General features: G+C 39.8%; 1 protein-coding gene across 12 annotated transcripts in view; it reads right to left on the bottom strand.

Annotated features, from left to right (window-relative positions):
* Positions 1 to 20,090, bottom strand: part of LTBP1 (latent transforming growth factor beta binding protein 1) — a 376,691-nt gene that overhangs the window by 85,045 nt on the left and 271,556 nt on the right. For 11 of the 12 annotated variants that reach the window (XM_090281121.1, XM_090281125.1, XM_090281123.1 and 8 more), the window contains 3 exons: positions 12,324 to 12,446; positions 6,036 to 6,158; positions 3,621 to 3,743 (listed from right to left, as the gene is read on the bottom strand). In XM_090281121.1, coding sequence (XP_090137247.1) covers positions 3,621 to 3,743; positions 6,036 to 6,158; positions 12,324 to 12,446 — 369 coding nt within the window. The remainder of the gene's footprint in view (positions 1 to 3,620; positions 3,744 to 6,035; positions 6,159 to 12,323; positions 12,447 to 20,090) is intronic. The other variant, XM_090281124.1, reaches the window with a different exon arrangement.

The raw sequence follows: 20,090 nt of genomic DNA, 5'->3' as shown, positions 1-20,090 counted from the left end.
TGGCTGTTGTGAATAAAGTTTCTATACACGTCCACAGGCAAGTCTGTGTGTGGCCATATGCTTTCATTTGCCCTGCAACCCCCTAGGGGCAGACTGGCTAGGTGACATGATAGGTTTAACTTTTGAAGAAACTGTTTTCCGAAGTGGCTGTACCACTTCACAATCCCACCAGCAGGGTGGGCAAGTTCCGACTGCCCCGCATTTAATTATAATAGCTCCACAGCTATTCTAGTGGGCATTGAATAGACAGTCCTTTGAATCCTGAGGATATGAATTTCAGCAGCAAGAGAAGAAACACTCCATTACCTAGATGTTTGCCTCAGCATTATGGAAGCACATCAGTTTTGTTAGCACTACTTTAAAATAATTTGATTTTCACTCATTTTCCAAAATCTAAGAGAAATAATACATGTAAGGAAAAAGAAGCATTAAGTATTTATCAATAATTGTATAGATTTTAAAACTCAGTGCATTGTTAAAGTCTCGTTTAAAATTTTTTTTGCAAGACCTCTATCTTCAAAAACAAAACAGAACAAAAAAGTAGGTTGAACATAAGGAGCCCAACATGGGACTGTCCTGCATGGCCACCTAGGGTGGTGTGAAATACAGATTCCTTCCAGGACTTGGGCAACAGGCTTTAAGAAAGGCAACTGCTCTACTGAGACCAAGTCTGTCAAAGTTGCCAATGACCTCCACTTTGCTCAATCCCATGGTTGACTTTTGGTCCCTGTTTGACACAGTTCATCACTCCCCCCTCTTGGAAATACTTCCTTCTCTAAGAGTCTACTTTTCCTCCTTCCCCACTTGACACTTTTCTCAGTCCTCTTGCTCACTCCCGCCCATCTCCTCACTTCTCGATGCAGCGGGACCCAGGACTCGGTCTCTGGACCTCTTCTCTTTTCTAGCTACACTCAGTTGCCTTGGTGACTTCTTCCCGTTTCATGGGTTTAACCACTGTCTATATGCTGATGACACCCGGCCCAGAACTCACTGCTGAACTCCAAATGCACAGGTCCAACTGCCTCTCAGTTCTATCTTTGAATACTCATTACAGGCATCATAAATTTAATCTGCCCCAGTTGAGTTTTTAATCTCTTCCACAAAGCCTGCTCCTGGGGGACCTTGCACCTGCTATCCCTCTGAACAAAACGCTCTTCCCATAAATAATCCAATGTGATCATTTCAGGGAAGCCTCTGCTTGCCTCCTCATTTAAAATCACTGCCCTCCTTCCCTTAGCACTCCCTATATACATCTCCCTTTTATTTTTCTCCATAACACTTATTGCCATTTAATAAATTATTTACTTACACATCAAGGTCATTGTTATCTCTCTCACTAGAATGTAAGCTCTACAAGAGCAGGAATTTTTGTCTGCTTGGTTTATTACTATTGCTTTATGTCCTGTGCTTATGAAAAATATTTGCTGAACAAATGTATAAAATGAATGATTCTGACAAGGAGAGAAATACTATCACTTCTTCCCACATTTGTGGATTTGGTCCACAAAGAAATGACCAAGAGAGAGGAGGCCACAGGAAGTCGGAGTAAAGTCAGAAATGTTTTTCTCAGGCTTTGGAAGGGACTGGCAGGAAGCAACCACAGTGAGGGGCAGGGCGGGTGCTGCAGTAGGCATGGAATTAGAGTCTGTGCCTGGAAGGGGAACAGGTCAGAGGCAGAGCCTCTGAAGGCTGAGATGCCCGGACCGCTAAGAAACAACCAGAGGAACCCCAGGATCTTAGACAAAGTGGCCGCTGAGCAGAGTCAGGAGCACCCAGGAATGAATGCAGCACTTGGGCTTCTGACTCTACGTGAAAGGTCAGCAGGAGGCCTACAGGGTAACTAAGAAAACAACGTCTCTGCCAGGATGATTAGAGAAAAACTGCACATGGGAATATAAAAGCCAACAAGAGAGATGGCTCTTCTTCCCACAGCTGTGAGAGGCATGCGAGCCATCACAGCTCAGTTAATTACAGCTAAACGCACTGGGGAGGGTGGGGAATTAGCAGGCTGGAGTGCTAATATAGTTTCAAAGGGAGCTCTGACTTAGTTGGACGGACTCCAGTCCTATTTATAACCTAGAACAGTAGGGACGTTAGCCCTGACTTCAGGGAAAAAAAAGAGCTGATAATATATTCCAAAAGAAGCTTTCTCATGGAACATAATAGTATCTTATAAACATATATAGTAATCATGATCAGCAAGTTGGCTGAACAGTTTTTGTTTGGCTTTTCATGCAATGGATGTTTTTAGGCTAAAAATCTTGGACTTATGAAAGGTGGTTACATGTTATAACAGTCGAAATAGAGGAACGTGCCCTTGGATGAGAACCTACCACCCAAAACTGAATCAATGGCTTGGTCAAACCTCTGGGCCAGGCCAGGATTAGGGCAGGAGACATTCAGGGCCCGAGCATGTGCCCTGCCACTGACTGACTTCACAGCAGGCTCTCCCATGGCTGCCCCCCCCAACAAGGCTGCCTCGCTCACTTTGGAACAGCGCTGTCTTGGATCATTAACATTTATTTACCCGTATGTTATAGAGTTCCCCAAACACGATCTTTCACACAATAAAATTTTATTACATTGATCTATCATTTGTTTGACCATTTGCCTATTTTCAATAGGTATGTTGATTACAACTTGTCACCAACCAGTATTATCAGACCTTTACCACCTTAGGATAAAATCCTAGAAGATGATTTATTGATTCAACGATAATGCACATTTTAAGGCCCCTGAAACTACCCAAACTGCCCTCCAGAAGGGCTGTGACCACTTGTGCTAAGCTCTGGGCAGAGAAGCAGGAGACTGTAAAGTATAATACAACAGATCTTCCCTAACCCATGGGACTGGGACGTGAAAACAGTACCTGGGCCACTGAAATATGGGCCATAAACCCACTCACTAAGAATTTCATCCCGTGCTCCCAAACATGGGGTTCAGACCCTCACTTGAAGACTCTCACACTCCACGTGGGGCTCAGACCTGCCACGTTCACATTTCACAACTGACAAAATGCAGTAAATCAGCAGGCAGGTTGGGAAAAAAACTTACTTGGATAGACACAAAAATCCGACAGAAGTCTGACTGGTTCAGCGGCCCCGACTACCTCGGAGAGGTTCTCAACCCCAGCAGGTCGTGAAAGTGGTTTAATGGCTGCCACTGCTGTATCCGTAGGGTGTCTTTTAGAAATATTTTATGCAAAAAGCTCAACACTGAACTAACGTTTGGCTCTCAAAAACTCTCCAGTTATCTGCAAAATTAACTTGGGTTTTCTCAGGCGGAACATTTGGATGCTGGTCCTGCATAAATAAGGTTACAATTCAGAACTTAACACCCGGGAGAGCAAATATCCACTGCTGAGGAAAGTTAGACTGGTCCCTGACTCCTTCGGCTGCCACAGTTCTCCTTACAAACAGCTCCCCGCTGTGCAGAGGACACCCGAATTCCACTCCCTTCTCTGCATTGTTTGTGTGACCACGGGGAACACACTTTGCAGGGACCTCATGCCTTCGGCTGTGAAGTCGGAAGGCTGGGCTTGAGGACAGAGGCCGGGCCAACATGCAGATTCCCCTCAGAGTCGGGCATGTTTGGATTCTGAACTCAGGCGCAATTCTCACCTTCGCAGTGGTCCCCCAGGGCGGACGCCCTGTAGCCCTGGTCGCAGACACAGCGGAAGGAGCCCTCCGTGTTCCTGCACTGCCCGTTGGCGCAGAAGTGCCGGCGCTGGCACTCATCGATGTCTAAGAGCGAGAGACGACACAGAAGATACTCTCACAGCGCTTCTAACCGTTCACGAGAAGGAAGTTTATAAGCTTTCTGGTTTATAATTAGCTTAGATTGGATTTTTCATTATGTGAATTAAACAATGCTCTAGTAAAAAGTCACTGATCCCCAAGTAGGGAAGAGATACAGATGAATTTAAAAATTTAATCAATGTGTTAAGAACTTGTACATATTCATCCCAATGTTCACGGGTGAGTGGCAAATATTTTGCTGGAATCTCTAAGCCTCCACTAAACCTCTTAGTTTTCTTTTATAGGCTTGACCATAAGACTGTAATAGTCTAAAGGGCTGTACACTACTGCCCACTGCCCATTACTGTAGATAAAGTTTTATTGGAAAGCAGCACCACAGATTCACATACTATTTGACCCTTTACTCCAGCTCCGGATCGAAAGCCTCATCCCGCACACATCACTTGTTTTTCACTGATTTCCCCTTCGGCCCCCTAATTATCAGGCTTCTGGTTCCATGTCTCTAAATAACAATGGTTTTCTGGCCAAATCTAATGGCCGTTTCCTCCTCTCAGCCCATCTGATGTGTACATTGCCAATGACTCTCTCCTCCTGGACACACGTATGCCTGGCTGGAAGATCATTTGTTCTATAACCACAGTTATAGAACAATGTGTATAGCTCAGGCTCATACACATTCCTGCATCATATCCACACATAAAAGGCACAATAATATAGTGTGTATGCAACTAGATTGATCTTCATTATTAGATTTTAATTATACATCATTAATCTAATTTTCTTCATTAGATTTTAAGATTCTTGAGAGCAGGGACTACATCTCCCACAGCCCTTATTATTTCTTAGATGACCTATTTTATAATTAGCAGACATTTAATTCATATTTGTTGGCAGACTTTGTTCATAACAGCTGAGTATATTTTTCTACTTTTGGCAATGTGATTCTATGAGTTACCACAAACATCAGTTTCCCCCAAGACCCTACACCACTGCTCTCCCCAACTCTGGTTAACAACATCCTTTTGGTTATCACAACATTTCACACCTAAATGTTGGCCTGCCCCTATTGATAGTCTGGTAGGTGGTTCTGCATGTATCTGACCTTTCTTTGGTGGTGATATCAAAGGCTCTTCAAAAGAAAGGATCATGACTATTACTGACTTCTTACATTATGTGTAGGCCTCTGCTCTTATATACATTCATTTGTAGTTCTCTCTGCATGGTAGGCATTTGATAAATGCTTAGTTAACTGAGGCCAGGAGTCATAAAAGTATAAAACTTTGAGAGGGACTCACAGACTCTAGAACCAATTACTTTATTTATCTGTGTATGGAGTGTGCCTGTGTGTGTTCTAATATTCTCCCATTTTAGACCAGGTATTATAAAGGTTCCTACAAAGGGATAATTGGGAAAGGTTACAATAATATAGTAAGATCCTTCTGTGGTACCACTGTATATTGTCTCTCTTATAATATCATTGTTGCTCATTAAATATTCAAAGGTTACATATAAACATGACTATGATTTGTTTCCTTATAAAACTGAACTTGTATAGTGTGTGTTCTGTTCTTAAATAAATGACATTTCAAGAAATCTAGATACTTGTGCTGTCAAAGATGATAACATATACCTTCAGGCATATAATTATTGGGAAGTGATTTTGTATTTGGTTCAATTAAATGTGTTTTAAGTCTAAGGTCAAACCTAGTGAGGTCTAAACTCCACATTATCACCTGTAGGAATAGGATATATTTCACAAACTTTATCCCTGTAGGAATAGGATATATTTCACAAACATTATCCCTGAGTAGAAGTGGGACACTATTTCAGTCTTGTTGAAAAGTCTTCTTTAATAATTTTTTTAAAGGGAAAAATTGTATAAAGCTGAATATACATACAAGTTAAGGTCATTAACATTCCACAGCATATACCAGGCTGATACAATGACCTAATTGCAGGAATCCTAGTGTGTAGAACTTTCAAATGAATTTAACAGAATTGATTTTATATAGTAAGGAATTACAGAGTGCAATAATTTTTCTTACTAATATTTATGCCCAATTACTGATCACTAATGACATATTTTTCAAATTTAAAACTTTTTTTCACCCTGTTTTATTGATTTTCCTGGCATAAGTTTAATTCCCTTGCTTTCTGGCATTATAAAGCAATCATGTATGTAGTTCCTCAAAGACACATTCAGTTTACCGAGTGCACATGGTTCGGGCTGGTGTCTGAAACTGAAATCTCAGTAGCTCACGTCGCCACACTCCTTACCTTCACACTGGTCTTTTGCAGCTGACAGCTGGTAGCCCTGCCCACAGGTGCACCTGAAGGAGCCCTCAGTGTTTTTGCACTGTCCATTCATGCAGAGATTCCCTTGCTGACATTCATCAATATCTGTAAACACAAGTGATGGCAACTGTCTTACATTTGGTCACATCAGAAGACACAGTTAGCTCAACTCTGACACTGTAAGCCAAGCTACTGCCCTCAAGGCATTCCATTTCCAGGCTGGCCCTTTAAGGCATGGCCCACAAAAACAAAAAAAAAAAATTTCTATAATAATAATAAAAAAGAAAGGGACTACCCTGGAGAATGTAATGGTCTCTACAGTGTGTGCTGGGATTATTATTACAAAAATGATAGTGCTTTCTTTATGCGACACTGTAAATTTTAGTATGATCCAGCCCACTCATGTTCCTCCTACCAACTCAGTCACTGAACTGCAGAATGGAAATAGTTATAAACAGATAATAAATTTATCAGCAAGTTAAAGCTACTTTTAATATAACATCAAGCCCTTCAGCATCTCATACCTCAACTGTAACAGAAACACAATATAAAATATTTTAGAGTTGGAAATAGAACACAGAACCTCAAGCACAAAGTAACGACAATTGGCAGTTTGTAGACCTGTAGAATTTCATGAAAAGAGGTGGAATTAAGACTCTACCAAGAATTTTAAAAACAAAACCATATTGTAGGCAGTAATCAAGAGAAATAAACATTTCCACTGGATTTAGCAGCTGAGAAAGTATAAGAGCAAACAGTTGTTTTAAAAGACACTGAACTTATTTTTAAAGACACAAGGAAAACCAAGCCGAATGATGGAATCACGTTGACAACTGCTGGAATTTCAAGGAAAAAGTGGTGAGAATTTTTTTTAATGCCTTGATTAAGCAAAGTTATTGACTGAGAAAGAATATAGATCTTTATAAGTGTTCTCGAAAAAGCCACGTATACAAATTTACACAAATGAAGAGAGGTCTGGCCTCATTGATAACTTGAGAACACTTGCAGCAGACACAGAGTTAGCTTTCTAAATGGTTCTGTTTGGTCATTAGGTTGTTCTGGTCTAATTAGATAATGCTATCTTGAACAGAAGAAAACCACACTAGCCCTTTGTACTCAGAGGGGGAGAAAGGAGACCTAATCTAAAAAGAGCAGAATTTGTTTTAAGGAAACCAACTCCTAGCAATCAATGTCTGACTATTGTTTTCTTTCAAAAATATACTTAAAATGCATCTAAAAGGTTTTCCCAGGAGAACTCAATTGACCTCATAGTCCTTCCCCTTCACTATTAATGACAATTACTTGTTTCCTGAGCAAAGTTGCATTCCTTAACCTATAGAGAGCCATTAATCTTTTGCATTTTATCCTGAAAGAAGAAAGGTCTCCATTTATCCAATGTTTACTAAAAAAGTAAAAAAATGAAACTCACATAAACTATTAATCGAATTAAAGTTCAGGAATTTGTTTCTTATTCATTTAATTTTATATAGAAATTAGGTAACTAGAAACTGCTGTTTCACTTATTGTGTTATTGATCCCTTTTATTTGTAAGTAAGTCCTGGCTGCCAACTATTGACTACCAAAAGAGAAATTAAATAAGCAAGTTGAACTTCATTTTAAGAATTACTTTATACCTTCCCAACACCCTAAGTCTATTAGCTTTAGGAGTAGCTGACAGCAAGGAGCAGCCTACACCACATTTCCTTTCAGCACGTTCTAAAAAATACTTGAGATCTCTTAGTTCAAGAGCTTAAGACCAACAACAGCTCGTGTAGCTGGTTGATCTCACGTAATGTCTGACAACAGTTTTAGTGCCTTGGACTCTTTCTGACTTTCTCAAAGAGGATGACAAATTAAGCATTCCCATGTGAAGATGTCTGCCACAAGAACAGACCCTCCATTCCAAGTAGTCTCAGGGTAAGCCAGACATCTTACATAAGTTCCTCATTTAAATTGGGAAGACGGTCAGAAGTAATTCGTTATAAGTAATGACATACACATTTGGAATAACTTGAGGCAACCCAGTTATCTTGAATAAGGTGATCTTTAAGTCTTTAAAATAACCAAAGGGAACAGATGCAGTTGCATTCTACAGATAAAAGAGGCATTTTTCTTTTCGGATGAGGGACAAAATTCCTATGATAAAAGAAAGCTTTCTAATAAGCTAGGCATGCAGGACAAATGTCTTCTCTCTTTTGTGCCAAGAAATGAAAAGAAGATATTATTCTCTGAAAGGTAATTAAGGGACTTTTTGCACATATTCCTATGACAAGTCCAGCTCAGAGTTAAAATAGAGACTACCTCTAGTTATTTATAAATTTAGGACATACAGTGCTAAAATGTACAGATGCAAAGAGATACAAAGAAGCCAGTAGAAATAAATTAATGCATTAAGTAATGTATTTACAACTTGATAAATTGAGGTGAAGACAAAATGAGTATTGCTGGAATGTTGGAAAAGGGAGAAATTTAAAATCTGGGAAGAATTTGACATCTGTGAGCTGATGTGGTTTGAGAAAGATTATGAAATAATTAAAGAAAAAGGATGTTGTATAATTTATTATTATAAAAAGGAAGGGCTTTGATTGGTAAGTGAGGAAAATGTTTAGTGCACTGAAGGTTTCTGAAGGAGAAGCTGGGGGATCTTGCCTGGTTGTGCCCCAGACTGTAATGGAAAGACACCAGGAGAATTGGAGTAGAGGGCAAGGTTAAGTGGCTAGTGGAGGTAGCAGCCTTTTCCCACCTCCAAGCTGTTTCCTCTTCCTGCTAATTTTCCTTTCCTTCACGTTCAATACGTTAAGACCAAGTTCAAATAGCAACGCCTCTGTGAAGCTATCACGGAAGCACGCAAGCAGACTTAGTTGCACGTTTCTTGGCTTTAACAGAACTTTGTTCTTGCCGACCCCTAATTCAGCAAATAACATCATCATCCAAGTTATCAGCTACAACGTGTCTTGCTCTGCCCCTACGCGATCTCATTCTCCACACATTACCTCTGTTCCTGTGTATCTGGCATAATCCTCACATCAATCCTGTAGGTAGCGTTGTTGTTGCCCTTTTTTGGAGATAAGCTGGGAAGGCTTAGTGAAGTGAGGGACCTTATCCAAGCTCACACAGCTAGGATCTGATATACTGCCTTTCCTTTCTCTCTTTTTAAATTAAACTTCAGATTTTATTTGGATTTCACCAACATTCTGTTCCAGGAGTCAGTTCAGGGTACCATACGGCACACAGGTGTCTTGTCTCCCCAGCCAGGCTTTCCCTGTGTTTCTGGTTGTCTTGTTTCTTTTTTTTCTTTTCTTGAGGGTAGGGGCCATAATCCAGTAGAATGTCCCTAGTCGGGATTTATCTAACGTTTTTCTCAGGATTAGGTTGGAGTTACAGGCACAGAGGTAAAGTACCCTAGTCCTCACAGTGTCAGGGGTACATGACACTCAAGAGGCCATCCCTTGGTACTTTATTATCGACACTTAACTGTTGCAGGTCTGCATCTCTTCCGAGGAGTAAAAGTTCTCGGAGAGATTGTATCCTGTCAGTAACATCTCCAGTTGAACACAGTGCCTGGAACACGCTGGACCCTTGATACACTGGAGAGGAAGAAAGGAAGAAGAGAGGCTTCTCTGCAGCCCAGCAGAGTGCCACACAGACTGAGAACTATGAGGGTGGCAGCAACTGATGGTGAGAATCCTGGGGTGCCAGGGAGACCAATTAGAGGAGCAGCCTCAGCTAGGATGGCAACGGCCAAGAATAAGAGAGTGGTAATGAGCCATTCATTCAGCATTTGTTTACTCTGAGCATTACCCATGTGGAGTCCATGCCAACATTTTAGGGATGACATGGGATCTGAAAACCTGAGATGATTTATTCAAGGTTGCAGATGAACCCCTGGAAGAACCGTGGTTCAGGTGAGCAGTGAGGAAGAAGATGGGTATGCAAGGCAGGATAATCATGAGCAGGTGCTTGGGTTTAAGTCGTCGGCGGCGGCAGCCGTCCGTCTCGAGAGACGATGGTGTAGCTTCTTAAGAGTCTATCTGCACCGCCGAGAATGGCTGTGCAGTCCGACTCGGGAGTGACACGGTATCTGTCTCCTCCCGTGTTGAATCGACATCTTGCGATGACGCTGGAGTGTCCTCTCCAGTGAAGCTGAAGCTACAGAGCCTGGGCAGGGTGATATGGAGGGTCTGCTGTTGCCCATGCAGCAGACCCCCCCTCTCTTCGCAGCTGAAGGGTCCAAGGGAAAGACGGAGTCAATACAGCTTGGCTTCAGGTGCGCCGCAGGAGTTGCCGGTGTTGACTACAACGTCAAACCGCCTTAGGGACTCCGGCTCCGGATTTTCTGTCGGGGTTTACTCCCTTTAGCCTTTCCCCTGAAGAGGTATGCCGCAAGGCAGCGGAGGTTTTTTTGGAATCAGAGTTTTCCTTCTCTGATGTGCCCTGACTGGAAGATCGAACCAGCGACACTTAGCTCGCAGGCCGACGCTCAATCCACTGAGCCAAACCAGCCAGGGTATGGGGTTTAAGTAAGCACAGAATATTCAGAGGGCGGTTGTAGCATCGATTTGGGCGGGCCAGATAATGCAAGCTCAAGAAAGCAGTAGTGACCAATAAATCAGAAATAAGAAGGGTGGGACAGATTACAAGAGCTCTCAGGAATAAGCTGATGAAAAGAAGCAGGCAGATTGGGAAGAAAGAAGATACATGACAGGATATGACAACAAACTAGAAGCAGCCATCAAATAAAATCAACAATAACTTCTAACACTTGAGATCTTCACCACCACCTCCACTAACGCTGTGTATGAGGGAAGAAATAATACCTTTCAGACGCTTCTCATGTTTACTTTGGTCTGAGATGCCTGGCTTAAGGAGGTAGTAGGAAAGTTGTGGATACAGGCCAGGAGGGAAAGGCCTGGGAAAAAAAGGAGTGGCTGGTATTCTGTTGTATGAAGGGAGTAAGGCACGGAAGTCAGATGCAGGTGAGAGATGCTTCAGGGGTACAAGGCAGGTGGGTATCCGTTCACTGATTGCCTACCATAGTGAGAAATTAACCTTAGATCTGTCCCCTACATGGAGACATTTAGGAAAGAAAAAAAATTGTACTCATTTCCTTACTTTTTTCCTTTTAAAAGAACATGCTTTTATGTATAAAAACAGTGGTAGGAAGCAAAAGAAAACAATCCATGGATTTAACTAAAGAAAAAATTAAAACCTTTTTTAGAAAAGGAATTATGAAAAAGAAAAGTAGGGTAACCTTAGACAAACTACAGCAATATACTAGAAAAATGGGTATATGTTAACATATGTGCACATATACATAGGTTTGTATAAATTATATATAGTGCTCATATACTTTGGTTTAAAAACTTGATAAGTGGGAGAACATATTAACATAAATTTATGAGGGTAAATATAAATGTTTAATTAATGTTTGTTAGAGGTTATTATTTATTATAATTGTATAACTTAAAATATATTAAGTTATATTACACAGTAATGAAATTAATATTTAATAGAAGTGTTCAGAATTAAATGAACTAAACACAGAAATATTAAACCTTTTACAATAAAAAAGATACATTTTAACATTTTAGTGTTCTGTCAAAATTATAAAAAACATTCAGAACATCTTATCAATAATTCCACTTTTGTGACTAAAGAAATAATCCTAAAATTCAGGCATAGGTTCATTTTTAAAAATGAGACTGTTAAAATTTTTTTCACATAGTGAGAAGCTGGGAAAGAATGTTTGTTCAATACCTGAAGAACAGCAAGAAAATGGTGATATAGCAATACACTGGAATGTTATGCAGCCTTACTAATGAGAAGTAAAATTCTTACATATGTTATTAAGTAACAAAAAGCAGGATTCAAAATTATACACAGAGCATAACTATATAAAATATCCATGAGATATGAACATCTATGAATGAGATTATGATATTATTACCTTATCTTGTTTACTTTTCTGTATTTGCTAAATATACCATGCAATTCACAGAACTGTGCAACTCCATACACTACTTACATAACCAGAAAAAATTAAGTAAACAAATCTATGATTTATAGCTGCTCTTCCTTTATGGAAATATATATGGTCTGCATTTAACCCCAATGAGGGGCCACTTTCAAATATGCCACCCAAAATGTGCCCCAAGTAACTCAGTCAAAATAAATGACAGGTAGTGTGGTTTCCTTTTCTAAGGCTAGTTACTCTCATATACTCTTAATGGCAGTTCAAATAAAAGTGAGAAATGCGATCCCCGTGTTTACCTTTACAGTGCTTGTGGTCTGGGGTCGGGGCATAGCCCTTATGACACAAACACATGTAGGAGCCTTCCAGGTTGGAGCAAGTGCCATTTATGCAGACCTTTGGTTCCAGGCACTCATCCACATCTTGTAGAAAGCGAAATTAAAAAAAAAAAAAAAAAAAAAAAAAAAAGACAAAGAGAGAAAAAAAGAAATAACACATGAATAAGGTTATATTTCATTAGAAAGGAAACAGTGGGAATTTTCAAAAGAGGGGCTGATTCTTAAGGTAAGCTTTCAAATTAGTCCTCAGAAGGAAAAAAAAAAAACCTCTGGAGTGAGCTGCATTTTTGATGGTCCTGTGACTTAATTTACTTTCCACAAAGTAACTCGAAAAGGAACCAGACAGGCTCTATGAATAAATTCAGTGGAAAGCTTGTTGCAGACAGGAGAGCAAAAGATAGCATGCAATTCTAGAGCAACATCTCCTACAAAAGAAAATAGTCCAAGAATAAAAGATGAATCAAGCTCTACTTGGAGAACCGATGAGTTCGGTAGGATGTGAGAATTTGCAGAGGCAAAAGATATGCCTCATGACCCAGAGAAACTACAAGAAAATGTGTAACAGGAAGGTGAAAAAACGAATAAAACCTAGTCAGGCAGTTTGAAGGTAAGGGATAGGCTGAAAAGGCAGATAAAATAATATTAGCTAATCTTTATCAAGCATTTACTGCATGCAGGCACTGAAGGCTTTGCCCGTGCTATCTCGTTTACTCTCAACAAAACCCAGCTAACCATTTTACAGAGGGGAAGGAACCAAGGCTTAGAGAAGGTCAAGAGCTTGCCCAAGGCTACGCAGTTAGAAAATGGTGGCTCCAAAATTTGAACCCAGTCAGTGTTGACACCAAAGCCTGCCCTTTTACCTCACTGGACGTTTCTGTCACAAAGTGAAGTCGAGTGATAGAAACAGAGAGAGTTATGTTTGTTTTTATTATTTGCTAACACAGCATTTATATAAAAAATAATGATCTAAGTGTTCATTGATTTCATTCAACACTGTTCATTAAGCTCCTATGAGAACAATATTAATTCTGGGCCTCATCTGAATGCCCCTGGGTAAGCCTACTGTGGATTGTCGTGAGAAGACATAATGTAACATGAATAATCAGAAACTTAAGAGGAAAAACAAAGCACAAAGTGCTTAAAGCACGCACACACGCAGCATCCTGATTTAGGCTTAATTATATAGCAGTCTGTAACTTAATCAATGCATCTTCATCATAAAGCAGACAGACAGTAAGGAGGAAAAGGCTCTTGGTTATATCCCTTTCATTTTACAATGCTCACCACAAAAACAACAGACATCTAATTTTAGATCATCAATCCAGAATTCAGAATGCATTCATTTGCACTGCATTTCATGAAAACTACATTCTATCTTTCTTACAATAGAATTCAGAAATAAAGTATTACCAGGATAAGGCAAAGCGGGGGGTGGGGGGGTGTATCTGTGTGCACACAGGTGCATTCTGTACGCATACGGAGGCCAGCCAAGAAGTTGGCACTGCCTAGGTGCTCTGCCCCACTTTCACAAAATCACAAATCATGGTGAAATAAGTTTTCTCCATAATAAAAAAAAATAGCGCTTCCAGATTGACTCATTAGCCATCCTTCCTTTGTGGGAATCCACTTTTGTACACATGGAAAGCAAACAACTTGAAAGAAGAAGCCAAACACTTTAGCCAAATAAATAATGGGACAGAATGAGCCTAGACACTAAGCATGGAAATTCCTGACAGCAACCTGAAAATGTCAAGTCTAGTATCTGGTTTGGTTTCAAAAATGTTAACAAGTTGAAAAATGTATGGACTGCTCTCTAATTATTCATGCACCAGGGAATGTGACTTACAGGGCTGCAGAATGTAATAGCAAAATCAATTTAAGACGATACTTTCTCTAAAGTAAATTAACAGACATTACAGATTACTATTCAAGCAATACTTATAAAAGTTTTATTTTGTCAAGCTACTACCATGATTTACTATGAAGCAGAATGTCTTAAAATACCTAGTTTGATGGGTTTATTCTTTTCTTTACTTATTACAGACATAATTGCATGGAGCCAGAACCGTTTGAAGTCAATCATTTACATGGAGATAGAACAGTCTGAATTCAATGAGTTTTTGGCCTTAATGGAGCTTATGTCCTTAAGGAAATAACTGTATAGTAAAATATCACTAAAGTAAATCTACATGGGGTCAAAAGGTACAAACTTCTAGCTATAAAATAAGTCGTCGTCGTCGTCGGCAGCCGTCCGTCTCGAGAGACGATGGTGTAGCTTCTTAAGAGTCTATCTGCACCGCCGAGAACGGTTGTGCAGTCCAACTCGGGAGTGACACGGTATCTGTCTTGCGGATGTCATAAACAGCATGGTGACTACCGTTAATAATACTACATTGCTAATCTGAAAGTTCTTAAGAGTACATCTTAAAAGTAACTCATCACAAGAAAAGAAAAAATTTTTGTAACTATGTCTAGTGACGTATGTTAACTAGCCTGAAAGTGGCATGCATTTTGCAATGTATACAAATATTGAATCACTATGTTGTACATATAAAACCAATATAACTTTATAGGTCAATTATACCTCAAGTAGAAAGAGAACCTCTATAGAGGAGGAGTATATCTAGAGTGGGGCCTCACTTGGTAGATGTAAAATAAACTCAGTGTTGTATGTTTTAGCCCAGACCTATCTCCTAAACTGCAGATCCCCGCATCCAGCTGGTTGGTCTAGGAGACCCCTCTGAGTTTTCATGGCCAAAACTGATCTTTCCCACTGCCTCCTCTTTATGTGAGTATATGGTAACACTGTTCACTCAAACACCCAAGTCAGAAACACAGGCATCATCCTTTCTAGATTTCTTACATTTCCCCCACATTCAATTTATAAATAAGTCATATCAATTCTACCTTCCGAATACCCCCACTTTATTTCATTCTTATTCTACCATTTTCTCTCACATGGATTACTGCCAGAATCTTCTAACTTGTTTCTCTACTTCAAGCCTTGCCCCTCTTCTGATCCAATACCCAACCTCCAGCCAGAGTAATGTGTCTAAAATACAAATCCGATCAATGGTGTTGTTTCTCTACTTGAAAAACCTTCATTGGTTTCCAGTGTTCTTCAGTTTAGTCAAGGACACCAACATGTGGGGCCCTGCATGGCACAGAAGGAAGAGCTGGTCCCCACAACCTTTACTTCCAACCCTTGGGAGAATCAATGCCATGGGAAACGTGGTGGCCCCACCCACCTCACCATTCACCACTCACAGCCCCTTACTCTTGCAGCTGAGGGAGATAATGTGGGTGGTGGGTGTCATTTATATTTTTTATACTGGTGACCAAAACTTATTTTACTCTAAGATTACAGTCTTAAGACTCATATTACCCAAATTCTTACAATTCATATACATAATGAGTTCAAAGGGAAATTTTATCATAAAAAACACTGTACCCTCAGAAAAATGGCTTCCAGACTCCAAAAATAATTTACCAATGGGATTTTGGGAAAAAATTTAGAATTCAATGAATTAATTAAAACCTCCCACAGTAAGGAAGTTGTCAGGGGTTTACGAGGCCTGCACTTTGTGGACATGATAGTTTAAAAGTTTATTAATCCTCCTCACTATACTATAGTCCAATCCAAATTAATCTTTCTCATCTGTAATACTCTGATAGACTCCAAAAAATGCCGTGTTGAAAACTAGAAATGCCCGCCTATAGAATTTCCTAATCGAGTCCTCTAAAAACTCAATCAGAAGAGACAGTCAAGACAGTCTGGTATGATTTGCCCTTACTGAACCCTGGTGGATTCTTATGATCATCACTTCCTTTTAAAAATGTTTCACCTCATCATCTGAACCCTGCGGTCTACAGTTCTTTGTCAAGATCAATATGAAGTTCATCGGTCATTAGTTCCTGACTCCGCCTTCTTTCCTCTTTAGGGGAAATGAGGACATTAATCTCTCTCCAGCTCTTTGGCAACTTTCCATTCCCCACAATTTCACAAAGATGACTCCCAGCTGGCCAACAATCCCACCTGCAAATTCTCTCACTGCCTCGGGATGTATTTCATCTGGGTCAGGAACCCTTTTGAAATTTCCCTTTCCCAAATCCTGGGAACACACCAGATGGTCTGGAGCCCCTCGCTGGTGGGCCTGACCTCTAAGGTATGGAGAGTATTCGGTGGCTGACTGGTGGGTCAGGACTAGTTCCAGAACAACTGTTTGCCTGCCTTACTTCCTGTACTTTCAAGGAGACAGACCTGTCAGCACTGCGAACCAGTTATTTTTCGGAGTCCATTCAGCCTCACTACATTCCTCAGTGGCCAACATGGACTTTGTGAGTGAGCACCATTTGATATGGTAAGAAAACATCTTATTCTATCACTAGAGCTACATAATAATTGAGGATTATTCCTTGCCTCAAATGTGCCATTACTTCAATTATCCCTTAACACGTTGCATACCGGGGAATTCAAATGCCTTTTAGAAATGACGAGAATTCTCACCGCCCGTACGCAATGTGTTAAATATTCTTCAACACAGTCTTTCATAGGAAAGACGATGAAAGGACATGTTCGACAGGAAAGCAAGCATGGCAAATGAGACACAGATGCTTGTGAGGTGAGTGTCATAGAACAACCTCAGCTGCACTGAAGGTACAGGATGTCCTCAGGGTCTCAGGCCACCTGTCAATTCTGACCAAGTGAAAATATGCAGTAGCAGAGATGCCTACAAAAATATATGTTCCTCGAAGACTCATCACAGCTTTTCAGAACTGGAAAAGAGCCAATGCTACACACATCCCAGATAAAGAGCCAAGGACAACCTCGTAATATCAATCCACTAATCGCACCAAATCACTGGCTTCTTACCTTACCTTTCCAAAAGAACATCTGTCTTTCAGCAAAACTCAAGTGGGCTATCTACAGTGCAGGTCTGACATTTCAGATCTAGAATCCATGAGTCATTATTATTGCGTCTTGCAGGGGATAATTCCAAACCCACACAGATTTCTCCTTTCTATGAACTATACTTTCTAATTATGTTAATTATATTGTTCTGTTCTTGAATTTTCTTGGGTGGACATGAGAGAGACAGGAGATACTGTATAGAACAAAACAAAACTCTAGCTTTGGAGAAAGAGGACCTGGGATCTTGTCCTAGCTCTGCCATTCATTACCTATGACCTTGGCAAACCTATTAACCTATTCGGGAATAAATTTCTCTATCTATACTACAGGGATCATTGTCACAAGGATCAAATGAAACAACAAAATCAAAGGTGTTTGTAAACTATATAAAGATTTTTGTTGTTATGCCCACATAGGCATTTTCCTTCACAAAAGTAGATTTTTTTAAATTGAGATGTAATTAACATAGAACATTGTATAAGTTTAAGTGATGCTTCGATACTTATATATTGCAAAACAGCATCATTTGCTAACACCTCTATCACATCACATAATTTCCTTCTCTTTCTTCCTGTGAGAACAACTAAGATCTAGTCTTCTTGAAGTTTATAATTCAGTACCACTGTCTAAATCACTATGCTGTGCATTAGATCTCCAGTACTTATTTATCAATCAGTTGCAGGTTTGTGCCCTTAAACATCTTCCTAATCCCCACACCCCAGGTAACCACATACTATTCTGTTTTATTTTGCTGTTTTACAATTTCAATTTTTCTCTGGCATCTGGCAGACATATATTTAGGTGCCCAATAATGGTTTATTGACTGATTAGAGACTCCTTTAGCACCTAATGATTTAGGGATAAGTCTGATGTTGACATTTTATAATAGCCACAAAAGGGATATGGTAAGCCCAGTTGCCATCTTATGTAAAAAAATAAATGTAGGATGAAAGCCTCCAGTTCCAGATAAGTCTCTGAATATTCATATACTCCATAAAGGTTAATAATGAATCTTAAAATTTGAAAATAAAGCCTAGTGTGAAAGGAACTCCTAGAACAACGAGCCTGGTTTTGTTTAAGACTGTGGTTAACCCGTTGTCAATGGGTTGAAGGATACTAAGTTCTTCAAATGCCTAAGTCCTATTACATTTAGAAAAAGTAACGGTGATTCACAAAGTAATCATTAACTTAATTAGGGGCTGACAAGGAAGGATTACTCTAATCATAACCTAAGAAACTATAAGATACAAGATTACTCAAATTCATAAGAGAAAGCTGACATAGGAAGAGTTAAAAATTGCATGAGATGAGCTTAAAGAATGCCAGAAAGATGATTATTATACAGAAAAATCCAACATGTAGTTGGTTTTAACAGGTATCAGTTATTACTGCATTTCTTGTATTTCAGGAGAAGGGAGATAAAAAGGAAGGTCACAGAGTTGGAAAAAGAAGGGTTATAACGTTTATTGGGTCCTTTCGTATGTCAGGCACCTTACTAGGTGATTTGTATTGCTTACTTAATTCTGACAATAAACCACATGAAGAAAATATTTCAATCCTCATTTTACAGATATTAAAACTAAGCTTCAGAGCAGGGTGGTCACATAGTCCCAAGTCTGTCTAAATTCAGGGAAATATGATCTGTATGTCAGTTACCGAAAAGTACCGTTAAACAATTAAATATTAGAGCACTTCCTTTGGGGAATGGTTCTCATCAGATTGGAGTCAGGCTAGTTCTCCATGAATCAAGAGAAACCTGTGAACCGAGTACCTGTCAGGCTGGCTTCCCTCAAGAAAAGTCCTGGTTGAGCAGCCAGTTGGAACTAGACAGAACTCAGGGTGATGAAATGGTCATTAGAGGTGGGGATCGAATGGGCAAAACAAGTCCAGGCGGAACGTGAGGTCCAAGGAACACAGCGTTGAAGGATGGAAGTGGCTCTCAAGAGAGGACCAAAATCCACAACTTGAAAGAAGAAGCTACATTCACAGAGGAGCCAACAAGAGTTGCCAGAAAATGTTGAGGGACAGATGTTTCTGAAAGTGGACAATAAACTATTGAGAATGAAGGATTGTGTGTCTCGAGCTAAACATTAGGAAAGACTGTGTTCCTAAGTGACAACAACTGCTGACATTTTACCTGTCTCTGCCGCAGTTTCTGTTCTAATTCATAAATCAAGGAGAAGCATCAATCAGTAAGACCCAGCATACATGGCATGAAGACAAAGAGGCCATTAACAGTTTCAGCAAGTTCACCTTTTAGTTAGTGAAAGAAGCAGAAAGTGTAACTGGCATCGAATCCCTGCAGAATGCAAGGGTCAAAATAGCAAGTCTTAATTCCTAATTAAACCATTTCACAGAAAAATGAGCCACATTGGAATGAAGACGGACGAGTTCAAAAAAAAACAAACCTAAGCATACTTCCAAATAAAAGTACTATTATGTTCAACACTGTACATGTTTAATTACATAATTTTAAAATATGCAGTGAGTGAGAGGAGAGCGGTGGAAGGCAGCGGCTAATTAAACGTACGGGACAGAACAGCCCTGTGAGGTAGCAATCATTTCTATGGATGACACCCAGCAAATGCCAAGTGTAAGACTTTTCTTAAAGCAGTAAGATCTGGGAAGTTTTTTAAGTCTTTAATGTTCTCCTACATTAAAAATTGGACCAAAAAAAAAGTCATCGATGCATCCTAAATTATCCGAACTGAAAATATAAAATGCCACTAGTCATAAATAACTGTTAGAGACAAAAACCAAGGAATACCTTGTGCACGATGGATCGCTGACGACCACAGAATCTCTAACACTCCCTG

The sequence above is a fragment of the Furipterus horrens genome, unplaced genomic scaffold (assembly GCF_987537825.1).
Source record: "Furipterus horrens unplaced genomic scaffold, mFurHor1.1.pri manual_scaffold_6, whole genome shotgun sequence".
In the NCBI taxonomy this organism is placed as follows: Eukaryota; Metazoa; Chordata; class Mammalia; order Chiroptera; family Furipteridae; genus Furipterus; species Furipterus horrens.
The sequence above is the reverse complement of the archived record's forward strand: the minus strand, read 5'-3'. Positions and strand labels throughout refer to the sequence as shown.